Source organism: Schistocerca serialis, chromosome 2 (genome assembly GCF_023864345.2).
Source record: "Schistocerca serialis cubense isolate TAMUIC-IGC-003099 chromosome 2, iqSchSeri2.2, whole genome shotgun sequence".
Taxonomy (NCBI): Eukaryota; Metazoa; Arthropoda; class Insecta; order Orthoptera; family Acrididae; genus Schistocerca; species Schistocerca serialis.
In genome coordinates this window covers 500,720,412-500,738,037 of record NC_064639.1, presented here as the reverse complement: position 1 = coordinate 500,738,037, position 17,626 = coordinate 500,720,412, and the positions used below count along the sequence as shown (strand labels likewise).

Here is a 17,626-nt window from a genome sequence, read left to right as displayed (position 1 = left end):
AGTGATTTCAGGAGTCACCGAAGAAGAACACCCTGTGAATCGGCAGAAGAGGCGAAGCCGGCTGCTTTTCTGCCGTACTGTGGGGCAACCTTTAGCTGCAAGTTAGGACGTTTTCTGCAGATATATGGTCTGAGGTATGCTGCGCCCTGTTAGAGACGACATAGCCTGGTTTGTATGATGTCCCTTGCGAATGCGGCAGCATCTATGTAAGTCAAACTATTCTCACAGTTGCAGAGCGTTGTACCGAGCACATTCGACGTATTAAACAAAGGGGAGCATTGCCTACAAAACGGACGCAAAATGCAGTTAGAAAGAACGAGAATCTTGGCTCATGCTTCAATATATTGGGATTCCGTTATAAAGGAGGCACTTGAGATTAGAATAAACGGCAACAGTTTTTACAGGGACCAATGGTACATATGTAGTAGACCGTGGGGGCAGGCATTGTATATCGAAAGGAAGCAAAGACGGATGCTTGACGCTTGTAGGGGGGCATAAACATTCTGTTTATATTCTTATTCTTTGAAATTCTCAGAATCAATTTTTCGGGTGTTTTTATAGATGTATTAGTACAATGTGGTACTATACACTATTACTAACTAATTTTCCGAAACGTAAAATTCAAAACACAATGTCAGTGTGAATGAGAATAAGATGACATAATGCTGCATTTACGACAATCTGCAGAATACAGTCAAATACGGTATCGTTGTTATGCTTGCACAGAAACATGTGGTCAGAGGAACTGAAAAAATTCTTGTGCATTTCAGCTGAGAATCATGGAAATGGATATACTGCGCCTGATACTGTTAAGGAGGAGGCAAGGGCGATGAAGGCGGGCACGTCAGCTCGATGGAAAGTGGCGTCATGCGTTATGGCAACGTAAACGCAATTTTCGGTACTTGGAAGAATAGCGCGCCTGTGTCGTCTGCTAGACGCTTTGTGTTCGTGTCGCTGTGCGCGCTGCAGTACGCATGCGCGGATCTACGGCCGCTTGCTTCTGATTGGCTCGCGCGACACGAACCGAAAACAGCGCTTCGGTTCTCTGGACCCGAACGATTACGCTACCGAAATGCACACTGAATAATGCAGGGACTCTAATTCGAGTACTAGACCGTTCGGTGCTCTTGAGTACCGAAACGGTCGGCGCAATGGCGGAAATGAAGAATAGGCCCCCTGACGTCACTTGGTCCGACGGCGCGCCGTTGCTGCTATGCGCTGTCTATCTCGCCTCCCGCGCACGCGTTGTTTCACCCCTCTCTCATTGGTACCAGTGGCTGCAATCGTGCTTGTATAAGCGGCAAACCGTACCAGCCCTCGTAGTCAGCAATTTTTACTCCTGAAGACGATGGTGGAGATAGCCATCTAAGTCTCGAGTAGTTTATTCGAACTGATGCGGCTTGAAAATCCGAGGAGATTTTATTTATACATGCTGCCACGAAAGACTCCGAGAACACAGTAGTAGAGCAATTTGTGAATGAGCTACCATATTTGCTAAGGAGTATTATATGCACATACTTACACAGTCAGCCTTGTATAGTGGAGAGGGTGGGGATGGACCTAAGGCCGGTATTACACTATCAAATTTCTTTGTCAAATATTTTTGTCCAGTATTTTTGTCAAAGATATTTGATGGTGTAATAGGGAACTTTGTCAAATGTCGTCCAATATTTGATCAAATCTAGGGCCTCACTGTAGCTTTGATCAAAGAAGTCGGTTGTCTTCTGTTCACTGCAATGTGACATGTTACCACATGGAGCGCCATCATCGCTACAGCATTCTGTCTTATGTAGTGTTTTAATAAACAATGCCGGTAAATACAATTGGTGTGTGCTGACAAGTACATAATTAATAGAGATGAATGAAGCTGATGAGGCGCTTTACAACGTGAGGCATACTGAATACAAAAATAGATTAAGAAGATTGGAGACCTGACCTAACCTAACCTAACCTAACCTGATCTAACCTAACCCTCTCCTGTAGCAAGGAATCAGAGTGTTACAGTGAGCCTGTTTTCTGCACATGTAGCAGTTCTTAAGTGAATATTGTGCTTTATGATATGAGGATACACTTCATTGAGCACATACAGAAATGTATGCTCATCCATTCTTAAGTAATTGATGTACGACTTGACGTCCTCTACTATAAGCTCATGTAACAAGTTTTGTTGAATGCTTTTATCGTGTCGTCGTAAAACCCACGGCTTCACCCAGGTATGTTTACTTTTTTTCCCCCGCTTCTCTTCCGCATGTACACACAGTGCAATTGTGGTACATGCAACTGCTGCTGTTGACAACAAGCTATTGTTGTCCACCATCTTGAACTTTGACGAAAAATATGATGACAGTGTAATACCCCTTCTAGCGCTACGTTAAAGATCTTTGTCAAATATATTTGACGGAATATTTGATCACATCTTTGATCGAATCTTTGACAAAGAAATTTGATAGTGTAATACCGGCCTAAGAAATCCCAAATGAAGCAGGCATGACCTCGGCTATGATGTAAGAAAAGCCAGCAATAGTATCGAAAACTGCAATGAAAGTTCCACCTGAAGGTATCGCGAGTTGCTGCAGGATTACGATAACCTGACCGCAGAGACGTCTATCAGTTCGTGCACGACTAAGCTGCGTTTCTTACGACGTCAGGAACGCCACGCTGGCTGTCTCGAGCTTCGTCTGGGGAACGGGGAGACGCACACTAGCACGTGACCCGGGACGCCGCCGGTCTCGGAGAGGCGGGTGTGCCGCAGGCAGCGGTCAGTAGCCGGCCAGGGCGGTGGTGGAGGGGTAGTCGGCGCGCAGGGCGCGGCAGCGGCGGTCCACGGCGAGCGCGCGCTGCTTGCAGGCGATCTCGTGCTCGAGGCCGGCCCGGCGCGCCACCAGCGCCGCCAGGGCCGCCTGCGCCCGGCGCAGCTCCACCTGCTGCGACCCCACGTTCTCCTGCACCTGCCGCGCCTCCTCCAGCAGCCTGCACACACACACGACACCTCGCTTCTTCCGGGAACACGCACACCCGTAGCCTACGGGATACAGAACCAGCGGCACGTCGCGAGTGAGTGCCGAGCCGCCGGGGCAATTCCGTAGGCTTCCACTGCACGATTCGCGCGTTCGGTAACCTTAAGGCGACAGTGTGAGGACCATAGCGCATATCTGAGCTTTACTGGACTTGAATTTGTGTCTTCGTATTAGGGAACAGTTCTCAAACTGACGGGGATACTAGCTAAGTATAAACAGTGTGTGCTTAATCGTCAGTAGCACTTTTTCTGTCGAAAATGATAGATCTCTCTGGCACTTGGTGTATGTGTTCGAAATGGGGCGTACTTGCTGTGTACCAGGTTGTAATGCACACTAATGGCCATTAAAATTGCTATATCACGATGATGACATGCTACAGACGCGAAATTTAACCGACAGAAAGAAGATACTGTGATATGCAAATGATTAGACTTTCAGAGCATTCACACAAGGTTGGCGCCGGTGGCGACACCTACAACGTGATGACATGAGGAAAGTTTCCAACCGATTTCCCATACACAAGCAGCAGTTGACCGGCGTTGCCTGGTGAAACGTCGTTGTGATGCCTCGTGTAAGGAGGAGAAATGCATACCATCACGTTTCCGGCTTTGATAAAGGTCGGATTGTAGGCTACTGCGATTGCGGTTTATCGTATCGCGACATTGCTGCTCGCGTTGGTCGAGATCCTATGACTGTTAGCAGAATATGGAATCGGTGGGTTTAGGAGGGTAATACGGAACGCCGTGCTGGATTCCAACGGCCACGTATCACTAGCAGTCGAGATGACAGGCATTTTATCCGCATGGCTGTAACGGATCGTGCAGCCAGGTCTCGATCCCTGAGTCAGCAGATGGGGACGTTTGCAAGACAACCACTATCTGCACGAACGGTTCGACGAAGTTTTCAGCAGCATGGACTATCAGCTCGGAGACCATGGCTGCGGTTACCCTTGACGCTGCATCACAGACAGGAGCGCCTGCAATGATGTACTCGACGACGAGCCTGGGTTCACGAATGGCAAAAAGTCATTTTTTCGGATGAATCCAGGTTCTGTTTACAGCATCATGACGCTCGCATCCGTGTTTGGCGACATCGCAGTGAACGCACATTGGAAGCGTGTATTCGTCATCGCCATACTGGCGCATCACCCGGCGTGATGGTATGGGGTGCCATTGGTTACACGTCTTGGTCACCTCTAGTTCGCATTGACGGCACTTTGAACAGTGGACGTTACATTTCAGATGTACGAACAGTATGCACGAACCATATGTACGAACAGTTCGACGACGTTTGCAGCAGCATGGATTATCAGTTCGGAGACCATGGTTGCGGTTACCCTTGTCGCTGCACCACAGACAGGAGCGCCTGCGATGGTGTACTCGACGACGAACCTGGGTGCACGAATGGCAAAAAGTCATTTTTTCGGATGAATCCAGCATCATGATGGTCGCATCCATGTTTGACGACATCACGGTGAACGCATATTGGAAGCATATATTTTGTAAGTAGGCTGTTTATGTTTTCTCTATGTAAGTAGGCTGTTTATGTTTTCTTATTGGCAACGTTACGTAGCGCTCAATATGAAAATCACTGGCTGTGCTGTGTGCAGTCTGTGGCTAGTTTGCATTGTTGTCTGCCATTGTAGTGTTGGGCAGCAGCAGCTGGAATTGAACAGCGTGTAGCGTTGCGCAGTTGGAGGTGAGCCGCCAGCAGTGGTGGATGTGGGGAGAGAGATGGCGGAGATTTGTAATTTGTCATGAACTGCTATATTTATATATGATGATATCAAGGTAAATACATTGTTTGTTCTCTATTAATATCTTTCATTTGCTAACTATCCCTATCAGTAGTTAGTGCCTTCCATAGTTTGAATCTTTTATTTAGCTGGCAGTAGTGGCGCTCGCTGTATTGCAGTAGCTTGAGCAGCGAAGATTTTTGTGAGGTAAGTGATTTGTGAAAGGTATAGTTTAATGTTAGTCAGGGCCATTCTTTTGTAGGGAATTTTGAAAGTCAGATTGCGTTGCGCTAACAAAATATTGTGTGTCAGGTTAAGCACAGTCTTGTATAATTGATCAAAGGGGACGTTTCATATGTCGACCCTTGGCCTAGGATACCTCACTGGAGTCTTCTGATTTTTTTTCTAGTTGAATCTTTTATTTAGCTGGCAGTAGTGGCGCTCGCTGTATTGCAGTAGCTTGAGCAGCGAAGATTTTTGTGAGGTAAGTGATTTGTGAAAGGTATAGTTTAATGTTAGTCAGGGCCATTCTTTTGTAGGGAATTTTGAAAGTCAGATTGCGTTGCGCTAACAAAATATTGTGTGTCAGGTTAAGGTCAGTCGTGTATAAATTGTTCAAAGGGGACGTTTCATATGGCGACCCTGCCAGGATTCGAACCTGGAATCTTCTGATTTTTTTTCTTGTAGTTTGTGTATTTAGTGTAGCTTTTGTTTATTGCTAGCGCGTAATTGTAGAGAGAATCTCCTTTGTAGTTGTAGCCTTTCATTGTTGTACAGTAAAACAGTTGTGGCATGCATATAGATTTGCACCAAGTATTTCGCAGCTACGCTTGCAATTAACTAGATATTATTTTCAGTGCTATGTTAATGTGTTCTCCTATTTTTGCACTTCAAATTGTGCTTTTCTGTGTTATCGTGTGAAATATTGTGACAATAATGGCGTGTGAAAAACGTAACACTCGGCTCCAAAGTAAACTGAGAAATGACAGTGAAGAATAAAGCAGTGTGTTGGCCCCACCATGTAATGAATTAACTAATATTCAAAGTAGTAATTTGGTAACTGTGCATAGGGAAATGGAGCGGGCGTCAAACAATGGCGTAGGCAGTGAAACAGGTAGTGAACAGGGAAGCATTATCGATCGATCGGTCGGCAACAGCTCGCCTCAGGAATCCGAAATGATAGGACACAATTTTGCAAACACTGTAGATTCAGGTTTTGCGTCCTCACCGTTTTCTCAAATGAGTCAAGACACGTTTTCCGCTTGTCAAAATGTGAATGTTGCCTGTGCAAATTCACTGCCGAAAAGCACTGAGGAACATGTTTCAGACACCAATGCATTGTTATTACAATTAATACAACAAATGGGACAGACACAGCAAAAGCTTCAAAAGTTAGACACAATGGAACAAAATCAGAGACAAACACAGCAAAAGCTTCAAAAGTTAGACACAATGGAACAAAATCTTAAAAAGTTAGACTCATTGGAGCAAACTCTTGAACGAACACGTGAGGATTTAACTGCTGAGTTACATCACATTGAATCGAAATGTCAAAAAGTCTGTAATGACGTAAAAACACAAATTTGTGAGCATTTCCAACCTATTTTTTCGCGTCATGAAAATGCACTACAGAATCACGAAGCAGCCATAAAAGAACTGCAAACTATTGTTCATGAAAATCATGAGACCTTGCAAGCAAAATTTGACTCAGTTGCATCTACCGATACGGTTATGCAACTTGCAAAAACTCAGGAAAATTTAAAGGTCACAGTAGACACGATTTCAACACAAATGGACACTCTGAAACTTGGTTCAGAAAAACATAGAGAGGAAATGATTTCACTATCGGATAAAGTAGCTGAACTTTCAGATCAGTTCACTAACTTATCTACAAAGGTAGATGATGATCTGAATGACACAACACCTGTAGCCTTCATGGACACTGAAGAGTATGAACAAATTAGAAAATTCAAACAAAATCAAAATCAAATCAATACACAGTACAAAAGAGAAATCCGGGAAGTGCAAGATCAGTTGGCACAAGTAGTACAAGAATTACGTATTTCAGAGGACACTCGCGCCCCAATACGGGAAGAGGGACATACAAATACGGAACAGACACAAAATAATAACACAGCGCATTTCGGAAATTATGAAAGAAATTGGCAATGTGCACCGAATTTTGAGATTGAACAGCCGAGGCGCCTGCGATGGTGTACTCGACGACGAACCTGGGTGCACGAATGGCAAAAAGTCATTTTTTCGGATGAATCCAGCATCATGATGGTCGCATCCATGTTTGACGACATCACGGTGAACGCATATTGGAAGCATATATTTTGTAAGTAGGCTGTTTATGTTTTCTCTATGTAAGTAGGCTGTTTATGTTTTCTTATTGGCAACGTTACGTAGCGCTCAATATGAAAATCACTGGCTGTGCTGTGTGCAGTCTGTGGCTAGTTTGCATTGTTGTCTGCCATTGTAGTGTTGGGCAGCAGCAGCTGGAATTGAACAGCGTGTAGCGTTGCGCAGTTGGAGGTGAGCCGCCAGCAGTGGTGGATGTGGGGAGAGAGATGGCGGAGATTTGTAATTTGTCATGAACTGCTATATTTATATATGATGATATCAAGGTAAATACATTGTTTGTTCTCTATTAATATCTTTCATTTGCTAACTATCCCTATCAGTAGTTAGTGCCTTCCATAGTTTGAATCTTTTATTTAGCTGGCAGTAGTGGCGCTCGCTGTATTGCAGTAGCTTGAGCAGCGAAGATTTTTGTGAGGTAAGTGATTTGTGAAAGGTATAGTTTAATGTTAGTCAGGGCCATTCTTTTGTAGGGAATTTTGAAAGTCAGATTGCGTTGCGCTAACAAAATATTGTGTGTCAGGTTAAGCACAGTCTTGTATAATTGATCAAAGGGGACGTTTCATATGTCGACCCTTGGCCTAGGATACCTCACTGGAGTCTTCTGATTTTTTTTCTAGTTGAATCTTTTATTTAGCTGGCAGTAGTGGCGCTCGCTGTATTGCAGTAGCTTGAGCAGCGAAGATTTTTGTGTGGTAAGTGATTTGTGAAAGGTATAGTTTAATGTTAGTCAGGGCCATTCTTTTGTAGGGAATTTTGAAAGTCAGATTGCGTTGCGCTAACAAAATATTGTGTGTCAGGTTAAGGTCAGTCGTGTATAAATTGTTCAAAGGGGACGTTTCATATGGCGACCCTGCCAGGATTCGAACCTGGAATCTTCTGATTTTTTTTCTTGTAGTTTGTGTATTTAGTGTAGCTTTTGTTTATTGCTAGCGCGTAATTGTAGAGAGAATCTCCTTTGTAGTTGTAGCCTTTCATTGTTGTACAGTAAAACAGTTGTGGCATGCATATAGATTTGCACCAAGTATTTCGCAGCTACGCTTGCAATTAACTAGATATTATTTTCAGTGCTATGTTAATGTGTTCTCCTATTTTTGCACTTCAAATTGTGCTTTTCTGTGTTATCGTGTGAAATATTGTGACAATAATGGCGTGTGAAAAACGTAACACTCGGCTCCAAAGTAAACTGAGAAATGACAGTGAAGAATAAAGCAGTGTGTTGGCCCCACCATGTAATGAATTAACTAATATTCAAAGTAGTAATTTGGTAACTGTGCATAGGGAAATGGAGCGGGCGTCAAACAATGGCGTAGGCAGTGAAACAGGTAGTGAACAGGGAAGCATTATCGATCGATCGGTCGGCAACAGCTCGCCTCAGGAATCCGAAATGATAGGACACAATTTTGCAAACACTGTAGATTCAGGTTTTGCGTCCTCACCGTTTTCTCAAATGAGTCAAGACACGTTTTCCGCTTGTCAAAATGTGAATGTTGCCTGTGCAAATTCACTGCCGAAAAGCACTGAGGAACATGTTTCAGACACCAATGCATTGTTATTACAATTAATACAACAAATGGGACAGACACAGCAAAAGCTTCAAAAGTTAGACACAATGGAACAAAATCAGAGACAAACACAGCAAAAGCTTCAAAAGTTAGACACAATGGAACAAAATCTTAAAAAGTTAGACTCATTGGAGCAAACTCTTGAACGAACACGTGAGGATTTAACTGCTGAGTTACATCACATTGAATCGAAATGTCAAAAAGTCTGTAATGACGTAAAAACACAAATTTGTGAGCATTTCCAACCTATTTTTTCGCGTCATGAAAATGCACTACAGAATCACGAAGCAGCCATAAAAGAACTGCAAACTATTGTTCATGAAAATCATGAGACCTTGCAAGCAAAATTTGACTCAGTTGCATCTACCGATACGGTTATGCAACTTGCAAAAACTCAGGAAAATTTAAAGGTCACAGTAGACACGATTTCAACACAAATGGACACTCTGAAACTTGGTTCAGAAAAACATAGAGAGGAAATGATTTCACTATCGGATAAAGTAGCTGAACTTTCAGATCAGTTCACTAACTTATCTACAAAGGTAGATGATGATCTGAATGACACAACACCTGTAGCCTTCATGGACACTGAAGAGTATGAACAAATTAGAAAATTCAAACAAAATCAAAATCAAATCAATACACAGTACAAAAGAGAAATCCGGGAAGTGCAAGATCAGTTGGCACAAGTAGTACAAGAATTACGTATTTCAGAGGACACTCGCGCCCCAATACGGGAAGAGGGACATACAAATACGGAACAGACACAAAATAACAACACAGGGCACTTCGGAAATTGTGAAAGAAGTTGGCAAGGTACGCCGAATTTTGAGATGGAACCGCCGAAACGACGTAACAATGACCGACATGCGACTTGCCGACATGATGATTTTGACTATAAGCTGTTCATTACTACACGTAAATTCAAAACATTTAAGAATTCTGGCAACGACATTCATCCACAAGCATGGCTCCATCAATTCTCTCATTGTTTTCCTCCCAACTGGTCGTTAGAACACAGATTAGAATTCATGTGTGGCTATTTAGAGAATGAACCAGCTGTAAGAATGCGATCGGTCATTCACAATTGCCACAGTGAAGGAGAATTTTACCATGCCTTCCTCTCAGCATATTGGTCTCAAGCTACACAAGACCGTGTAAAACATAACATCATAATGATGAAACACTTCGAACAATCTGAATTTTCCAGTCTTGTGAAATATTTTGAAGACATGTTGCGCAAGAATCAATACCTGTCAAACCCATACAGCCCCTCAGAACTCATCCGCATTTGCTTAATCAAACTGCCTAAACATTTACGACATATTATTTTAGCAGGACGTTGCAAAGACGACATTGAAGCTTTTCAGGGACTGTTACAAGAATTAGAAATTGACACAGACAGTCGCGGGATGCGAAAACAGGAAAACAATCACTACAGGTCACATCCGTCACAATTCCGTGACGACAGAAACAATAACCGGACACGAATGGTCTATTCTTACAACGCAAATCGTGACCAAAACAGACACCACCCATATGACAACCACTGGCAGAGTAATAATAGTTACAGAGAAAGATCGCATTTCCATAGTAATGACTATCACAGAGACAATAAGAGAAACAAACAATATGGGAACCAAAATAAATACTATCAAGGGAGACAGAATAACTTTAGACGCAACGGACCAGCGCGCAGTTACGATTCAGGGAGAAATTCTCCACCATGTGACCGACAAGAAAGAAACTATGGAATCTACTGACATGACGACAGACGATATGATCGTAACGACAGACGTGAATTGCATCAGAACTGGCGGGATTCAAACAGAGCAGGGCCCTCTCGTCACGGTGAATTTGTAGAAGTTAGGTCTCCAAATCCCAATAACGACGCGCGCCAACAAAGAGACAGACAATGACTCGCACAGCAGGCAGCCGCGTGCGCCCGCTGGCTCCGAGAAAAATAACATAAGACGCTAGCCTGGAGAAAAATTTTAGCATTTTTTACCGATGTATACAACATGATAATTGCTTTGAAGTTGAAACTCTGTGCACTAGGAAGAGTAAAGGTTTACACCACATTTCACATGTAAAACCGTTTACTGAGAGATAATCTGCTTTTTAACTTTGTCTTTGCCATAAAACTTTTCACTTCACATTTCTAGTATGCTTTGTCAGATTTAGAAACTGTTAACATGTAACAATGTTTGAAGTGAAATATCCAGTCAAGAACCAAGAGAACTTATTTAAACAGAAATGACGAATGCATTGTTATAGTGAACAGACGTCACAGTGTTATTGTGTGTGTACATTCTTGCTTGTTTGTTGCATGATTACGTAACGACTATAAGGCTCACATACTTAGAACATTTACCAGTACTGCTAAGGAGATTTTAATGCAACATTTTGGTTTATTTGAAAATACATTCTGAATTTAATGTGCTTTCTGAGAGATACCAGATGACACAGAGGTTAGTTTATGTGACAGCTACACGATTTTTATCACGACGCTACTAATGAGTGACAATTTACAATGTTGCTTTTGCAGTGTATCTGTTTTATATCTGCACAGTTTTTCTGAATTCTTCTGGAAAGTAAAACAGGTTTTAGTAGTAACTTTTGTAGTATAGCTACAATGAGACAGGGTTTTCCGTAGCACAACAATACGTTACAGTACAGTACTTTCTTCATCACAACAATAAGCGTAATAACTACGACATTTATACGCAAAGCATTTCACTTTTGTGTATTATGAGGTAAGTACATTGACTTCTGCAGAACTTAGCTTTCGGAGGACGATAACTACGACACTTCCACAGAGATTATGTTGCAACAAGACGCACATTTAGCGCTACAGGACACGCATTTGAGTGATTAATCTTATACTTAAAACACTTATTTTCAAAGATTTTTTAATTACAAAGAAAGTTTTCCGTGATACATTTCATTCCATTGCTGTAATTTGTAACACCTGAGGGTATAAATACATTTATCCTCAGGCGGGTACACGTTTACTTTGTGTACCATGTGTGTGGCAACCACAAGGAACCCTAGCTAATATGGTATTTTGCTTATACAACTTTACACATCGGTACCATATTTCTCTAAAACACAGAATTACACAGCTATCTGACTATTTAACTGAGAGAGACAAACATTTATTTTACTACATCAGTGACACATGTTTACGCAATTATACAGTTGGATAACTTCACTCTTATGAAACTGTATTTTGTCTGTACTTTGTAAACTGTTCATATTTTTTTCGGAATCATTGTGATACTATGAGAGCTTTGAATGATGTATTTGGTATGAGATCATGATTTTTAAAGTACGTTTGAGGCAGCTGACACTTTTGACATGAGCAGAGAATTTTTTTAGGCTTAGAAATTATTGGAGGAAGTTACGACGATTTTGAGATTTGACTGAAGTGTTATGATGTTATTATTACGACGACGATGTGTATTATGTTGTTGAGGAATGTTTATTATGCTACGTATTTCTCATGATGAAATATTGAAGAAGTGTCGACGAATATGTATATGTATAATGAGGTAAGGAATAATGAGTAGTGTTTAGGGACTCTGATTTATGAAAAGGATGTTGGAAACCAAGAAACGTACTTTAAGAGTCATGAAATGTGTGTGTATATTCGTGAATGTATTACAATGCAGACGAAAATTTTTTTGGACACTGTTATATCAATAGCATTTTGTTTCTACAGATTTGTAACGCAAATTCTTGACCTGTGAAATATTTTTATATGCGACTGTCACTGTAGCGGAAACTGCTGTCGTAAATATTTCCGTAAGAAAGTTAACGGACCACCTACACATAATGCGTCGTGGGCACCCAGCTGTGTCAGACGCCTGGAGAAAAAGCCATTAGCGCGTGCCTTTCAGAGCACAGGAAGAAAAAAAAAGGGAACGCCATTAACCTCGCTTCTGACATTCCTTTGTAGAAAGCATCGCAAAAACGACACGGTCGAACTTGAAAACATATGATTTTTGTAATGCGTTGTGGGCACACAGCTGTGTCAAACACCTGGAGAACAAGCCATTAGGGTGTGCCTTTCATCGCTAATGCGACACCCTCGTTACTTGAAAACATATGATTACTCGCACTTTGTGCTAATTACTGAAATGCTTATGAATTGATGGGAAATATTCGTACATCTGCACACCTGATTATGACAAGTGTCTTTCTCCGAGAGTTGAGTGCTACTGACTTACGAAATGCCACATGACTATTGAATGATATTTTTATGCTTTGCTTTTCATAGTTGCTTATTTCATTTGACATCTGTTTTCCAGCTGTGTTGCAGCATTGCTTTTATAAAATAAAATGCATTTGCTAATGTGAACACTTTCTGTCAACAGATCTATTAAATAATTATTTTATGATCCACATTCTTTAAAAAAGGAGCACTAGGACAGGAAAGAACAATAAGAAGGAACTAGTAACAGTAACACGTAATTTTCTTTTCAAGTACATGGTAATATTTCTTTTTACAATCAGTTGTTGTGGTGCACCACTTTAATTACTTAGACATTAAGATGTGATTATACATTTCCCTTATCTGCATTGTTATCTTTAGTGTACTATTTTTTCTGCTTGAGCTATGTCATGTTTAGGTATAAGTTACTGCTGTTTGCCAGGCATCGTGTTACTGAATTTTAATTTGTGTTACTCTGCTAAGCCAGATTTAATTTTTTGTTTACTGCGCATTGGCTCATATTAGTTGTAATGTTGCATTGCTTGTTAATTTAGATTTACTGTAGCTTGCTTTGCAAATTTCCATTTTTTTTCTCATTGCTGTTTGTGTTAATTGTTATGTGATGCTGCATTGCCTCGTCCCTTAGTTTAGCATCTGAGCTCAGTAGATTTAAGTTAGCTTAAGAGGGGTAGACTATATAAGAAACTAACTATGATGAATTGGAAGAAATGCATTTAGACGCTATAAGAAAATGGTTTGGCCAAAAAAAAAAAAAAAAAAAAAAAAAAAGGTATTTTAGGTAGGATTTTCTTGGAAATAAATGATGAGGTAAGATAATGGAAAATAAAAATGAGGTAAGAGATGTGTGAACATATAAACACAGAAAGCATGCTTAGTTATAATTTTTTTTGGTGGAAACAAAGGATGAAATAAGAGGAAAGATATATGAAGTTTTGGGTTGGACTGCAGTACCAAATGTTACACTGAAAACGAACCCTGTCCTTTCCCATTGGTGTTATCCCACTATGTGTTTGTGTACCCTTGTGTATTTGTTTTCTTCCTGTCTCTGTGTAGTTTCATAGAATTTTTTCTTCTTTTAATATTAAGCTACATTCACTATGATGAGGAATACTGTTATCCTCGAATATAATTGGCATTAACAATATGTTATTTACTTTGTAAAGATGTTAGACATTATTAATTCTGTTCTGTTTCATGCTCATGTGTGAAATTGATGTTTCAAAAGTTATTCTGATCTTTTATGTATGTACTCATGTCATAATTCCTGGAACACTGACGTATATGTTATTTCGATTCTTTTGTAAAGCTTGTACTACAAATGTTCTCTGTATTGTTATGTTCTTTAATGATATATTTTGTACCTTTGTTATTGTATTCTTATGTTATAAATTTGTAATTGTCACCAGTTCATGATATTATTAACTTGTTAGTTACATTTCACTGCACACGTTTCTGTTGGTCATAGTATATGGACAATATGTGAGAAGTAGGGACTGATAGTGTTTGCATGTGTGTTAATGATTCAGCAAGGGACTGGATAACAGCTTTGCTCGTTCTAAGGACAATTCCAAAAAACTTTGTGAGTGCACAAGTGGTGGTTTATGGACTTGCTATATTCTCCGCAAGACTCTTCGATGGTTAATGTGCACCTGCACAATCGCAACAGATGGCTGCTGGCCTTCTCTACAAGGACTACAGTGGGTCTGCATCTATGATGACCCACCAACGCCATTATTTCTACCAGGACTCCAGTGGGTCTGCTCTGTGATGACTTACCTACCAATACTCTTCAAAACTTCGAATGACTCTGCTGTGGGTTTGCTCTGTTGTGGACCATTACCTGTATGCATGTCAAGAGTCAGCACTGTCTTTCCGTTGGAAGGACAACACTACTTCTTCAAGACTGCATGGAAATCCACTACTTCCGTGTGCATTTTCTTCTACTGCTCAGACTTTGAGAAAAACACTATATTTTACCGTAATGAATGATCAGGACTGTCTTTATAAACTGTGAGAAAATTTTAGCTTTTGACCAACATTGTATCAATAAGTGTGTGCATTTGATTTCTTTGTTATTGTAATTATGAAAAATTTTTTTCAAATCTGTATTGGCCACTGCCCAATCCAATTTGTAAAAATTTTTGTGGGGAGCATGGCGGCTATGTAAGTAGGCTGTTTATGTTTTCTCTATGTAAGTAGGCTGTTTATGTTTTCTTATTGGCAACGTTATGTAGCGCTCAATATGAAAATCACTGGCTGTGCTGTGTGCAGTCTGTGGCTAGTTTGCATTGTTGTCTGCCATTGTAGTGTTGGGCAGCAGCAGCTGGATGTGAACAGCGCGTAGCGTTGCGCAGTTGGAGGTGAGCCGCCAGCAGTGGTGGATGTGGGGAGAGAGATGGCGGAGATTTGTAATTTGTCATGAACTGCTATATTTATATATGATGATATCAAGGTAAATACATTGTTTGTTCTCCATTAATATCTTTCATTTGCTAACTATCCCTATCAGTAGTTAGTGCCTTCCATAGTTTGAATCTTTTATTTAGCTGGCAGTAGTGGCGCTCGCTGTATTGCAGTAGCTTGAGCAGCGAAGATTTTTGTGAGGTAAGTGATTTGTGAAAGGTATAGTTTAATGTTAGTCAGGGCCATTCTTTTGTAGGGAATTTTGAAAGTCAGATTGCGTTGCGCTAACAAAATATTGTGTGTCAGGTTAAGGTCAGTCGTGTATAAATTGTTCAAAGGGGACGTTTCAATTTGTCATCGCCATACTGGCATATCACCCGGCGTGATGGGATGAGGTGCCATTGGTTACACGTCTCGGTCATCTCTTGTTCGCATTGACCGCACTTTGAACAGTGGACGTTACATTTCACATGTGTTACGGCCCGTTTGCTCTACCCTTCATTCGATCCCTACGAAACCCTACATTTCAGCAGGATAATGCATGACCGCATGTTGCAGGTCCTCTACGGGCCTTTCTGGATACAGAAAATGTTCGACTGCTGCTCTGGCCAGCACATCCTCCAGATCTCTCACCAACTGAAAACGTCTGGTCAATGGTGGCCGAGCACCTGCCTCGTCACAATAGGCCAGTCATTACTCTTGATGAACTGTGGTATCGTGTTGAAGCTGCATGAGCAGCTGTACCTGTACACGCCATCCAAGTTCCGTTTGACTTAATGCCCAGTCGTATCAAGGCCGTTATTACGGCCAGAGGTGGTTGTTCTGGGTACTGATTTCTCAGGATCTATGCACCCAAATTGCGTGAAAATGTAATCACATGTCAGTTCTAGTATAATATATTTGTCCAATGAATACCCGTTTATCATCTGCATTTCTTCTTGGTGTAGCAATTTTAATGGCCAGTAGCGTAATTTACACTTTCCAAGAATTATAACTACACTCCTGGAAATGGAAAAAAGAACACATTGACACCGGTGTGTCAGACCCGCCATACTTGCTCCGGACACTGCGAGAGGGCTGTACAAGCAATGATCACACGCACGGCACGGCGGACACACCAGGAACCGCGGTGTTGGCCGTCGAATGGAGCTAGCTGCGCAGCATTTGTGCACCGCCGCCGTCAGTGTCAGCCAGTTTGCCGTGGCATACGGAGCTCCATCGCAGTCTTTAACACTGGTAGCATGCCGCGACAGCGTGGACGTGAACCGTATGTGCAGTTGACGGACTTTGAGCGAGAGCTTATAGTGGGCATGCGGGAGGCCGGGTGGACGTACCGCCGAATTGCTCAACACGTGGGGCATGAGGTCTCCACAGTACATCGATGTTGTCGCCAGTGGTCGGCGGAAGGTGCACGTGCCCATCGACCTGGGACTGGACCGCAGCGACGCACGGATGCACGCCAAGACCGTAGGATCCTACGCAGTGCGGTAGGGGACCGCACCGCCACTTCCCAGCAAATTAGGGACACTGTTGCTCCTGGGGTATCGGCGAGGACCATTCGCAACCGTCTCCATGAAGCTGGGCTACGGTCCCGCACACCGTTAGGCCGTCATCCGCTCACGCCCCAACATCGTGCAGCCCGCCTCCAGTGGTGTCGCGACAGGCGTGAATGGAGGGACGAATGGAGACGTGTCGTCTTCAGCGATGAGAGTCGCTTCTGCCTTGGTGCCAATGATGGTCGTAAGCGTGTTTGGCGCCGTGCAGGTGAGCGCCACAATCAGGACTGCATACGACCGAGGCACACAGGGCCAACACCCGGCATCATGGTGTGGGGAGCGATCTCCTACACTGGCCGTACACCACTGGTGATCGTCGAGGGGACACTGAATAGTGCACGGTACATCCAAACCGTCATCGAACCCATCGTTCTACCATTCCTAGACCGGCAAGGGAACGTGCTGTTCCAACAGGACAATGCACGTCCGCATGTATCCCGTGCCACCCAACGTGCTCTAGAAGGTGTAAGTCAACTACCCTGGCCAGCAAGATCTCCGGATCTGTCCCCCATTGAGCATGTTTGGATGAAGCGTCGTCTCACGCGGTCTGCACGTCCAGCACGAACGCTGGTCCAAGTGAGGCGCCAGGTGGAAATGGCATGGCAAGCCGTTCCACAGAACTACATCCAGCATCTCTGCGATCGTCTCCATGGGAGAATAGCAGCCTGCATTGCTGCGAAAGGTGGATATACACTGTACTAGTGCCGACAGTGTGCATGCTCTGTTGCCTGTGTCTATGTGCCTGTGGT

General features: G+C 42.5%; 1 protein-coding gene across 1 annotated transcript in view; it reads right to left on the bottom strand.

Moving 5' to 3' along the window:
* Window positions 1-2,759: 2,759 nt before the first annotated feature.
* Window positions 2,760-17,626, bottom strand: part of LOC126456141 (tektin-1) — a 171,339-nt gene continuing 156,472 nt past the window's right edge. Inside the window, exon 8 of the mRNA XM_050091893.1 lies at window positions 2,760-2,970. Coding sequence (XP_049947850.1) covers window positions 2,760-2,970 — 211 coding nt within the window. The remainder of the gene's footprint in view (window positions 2,971-17,626) is intronic.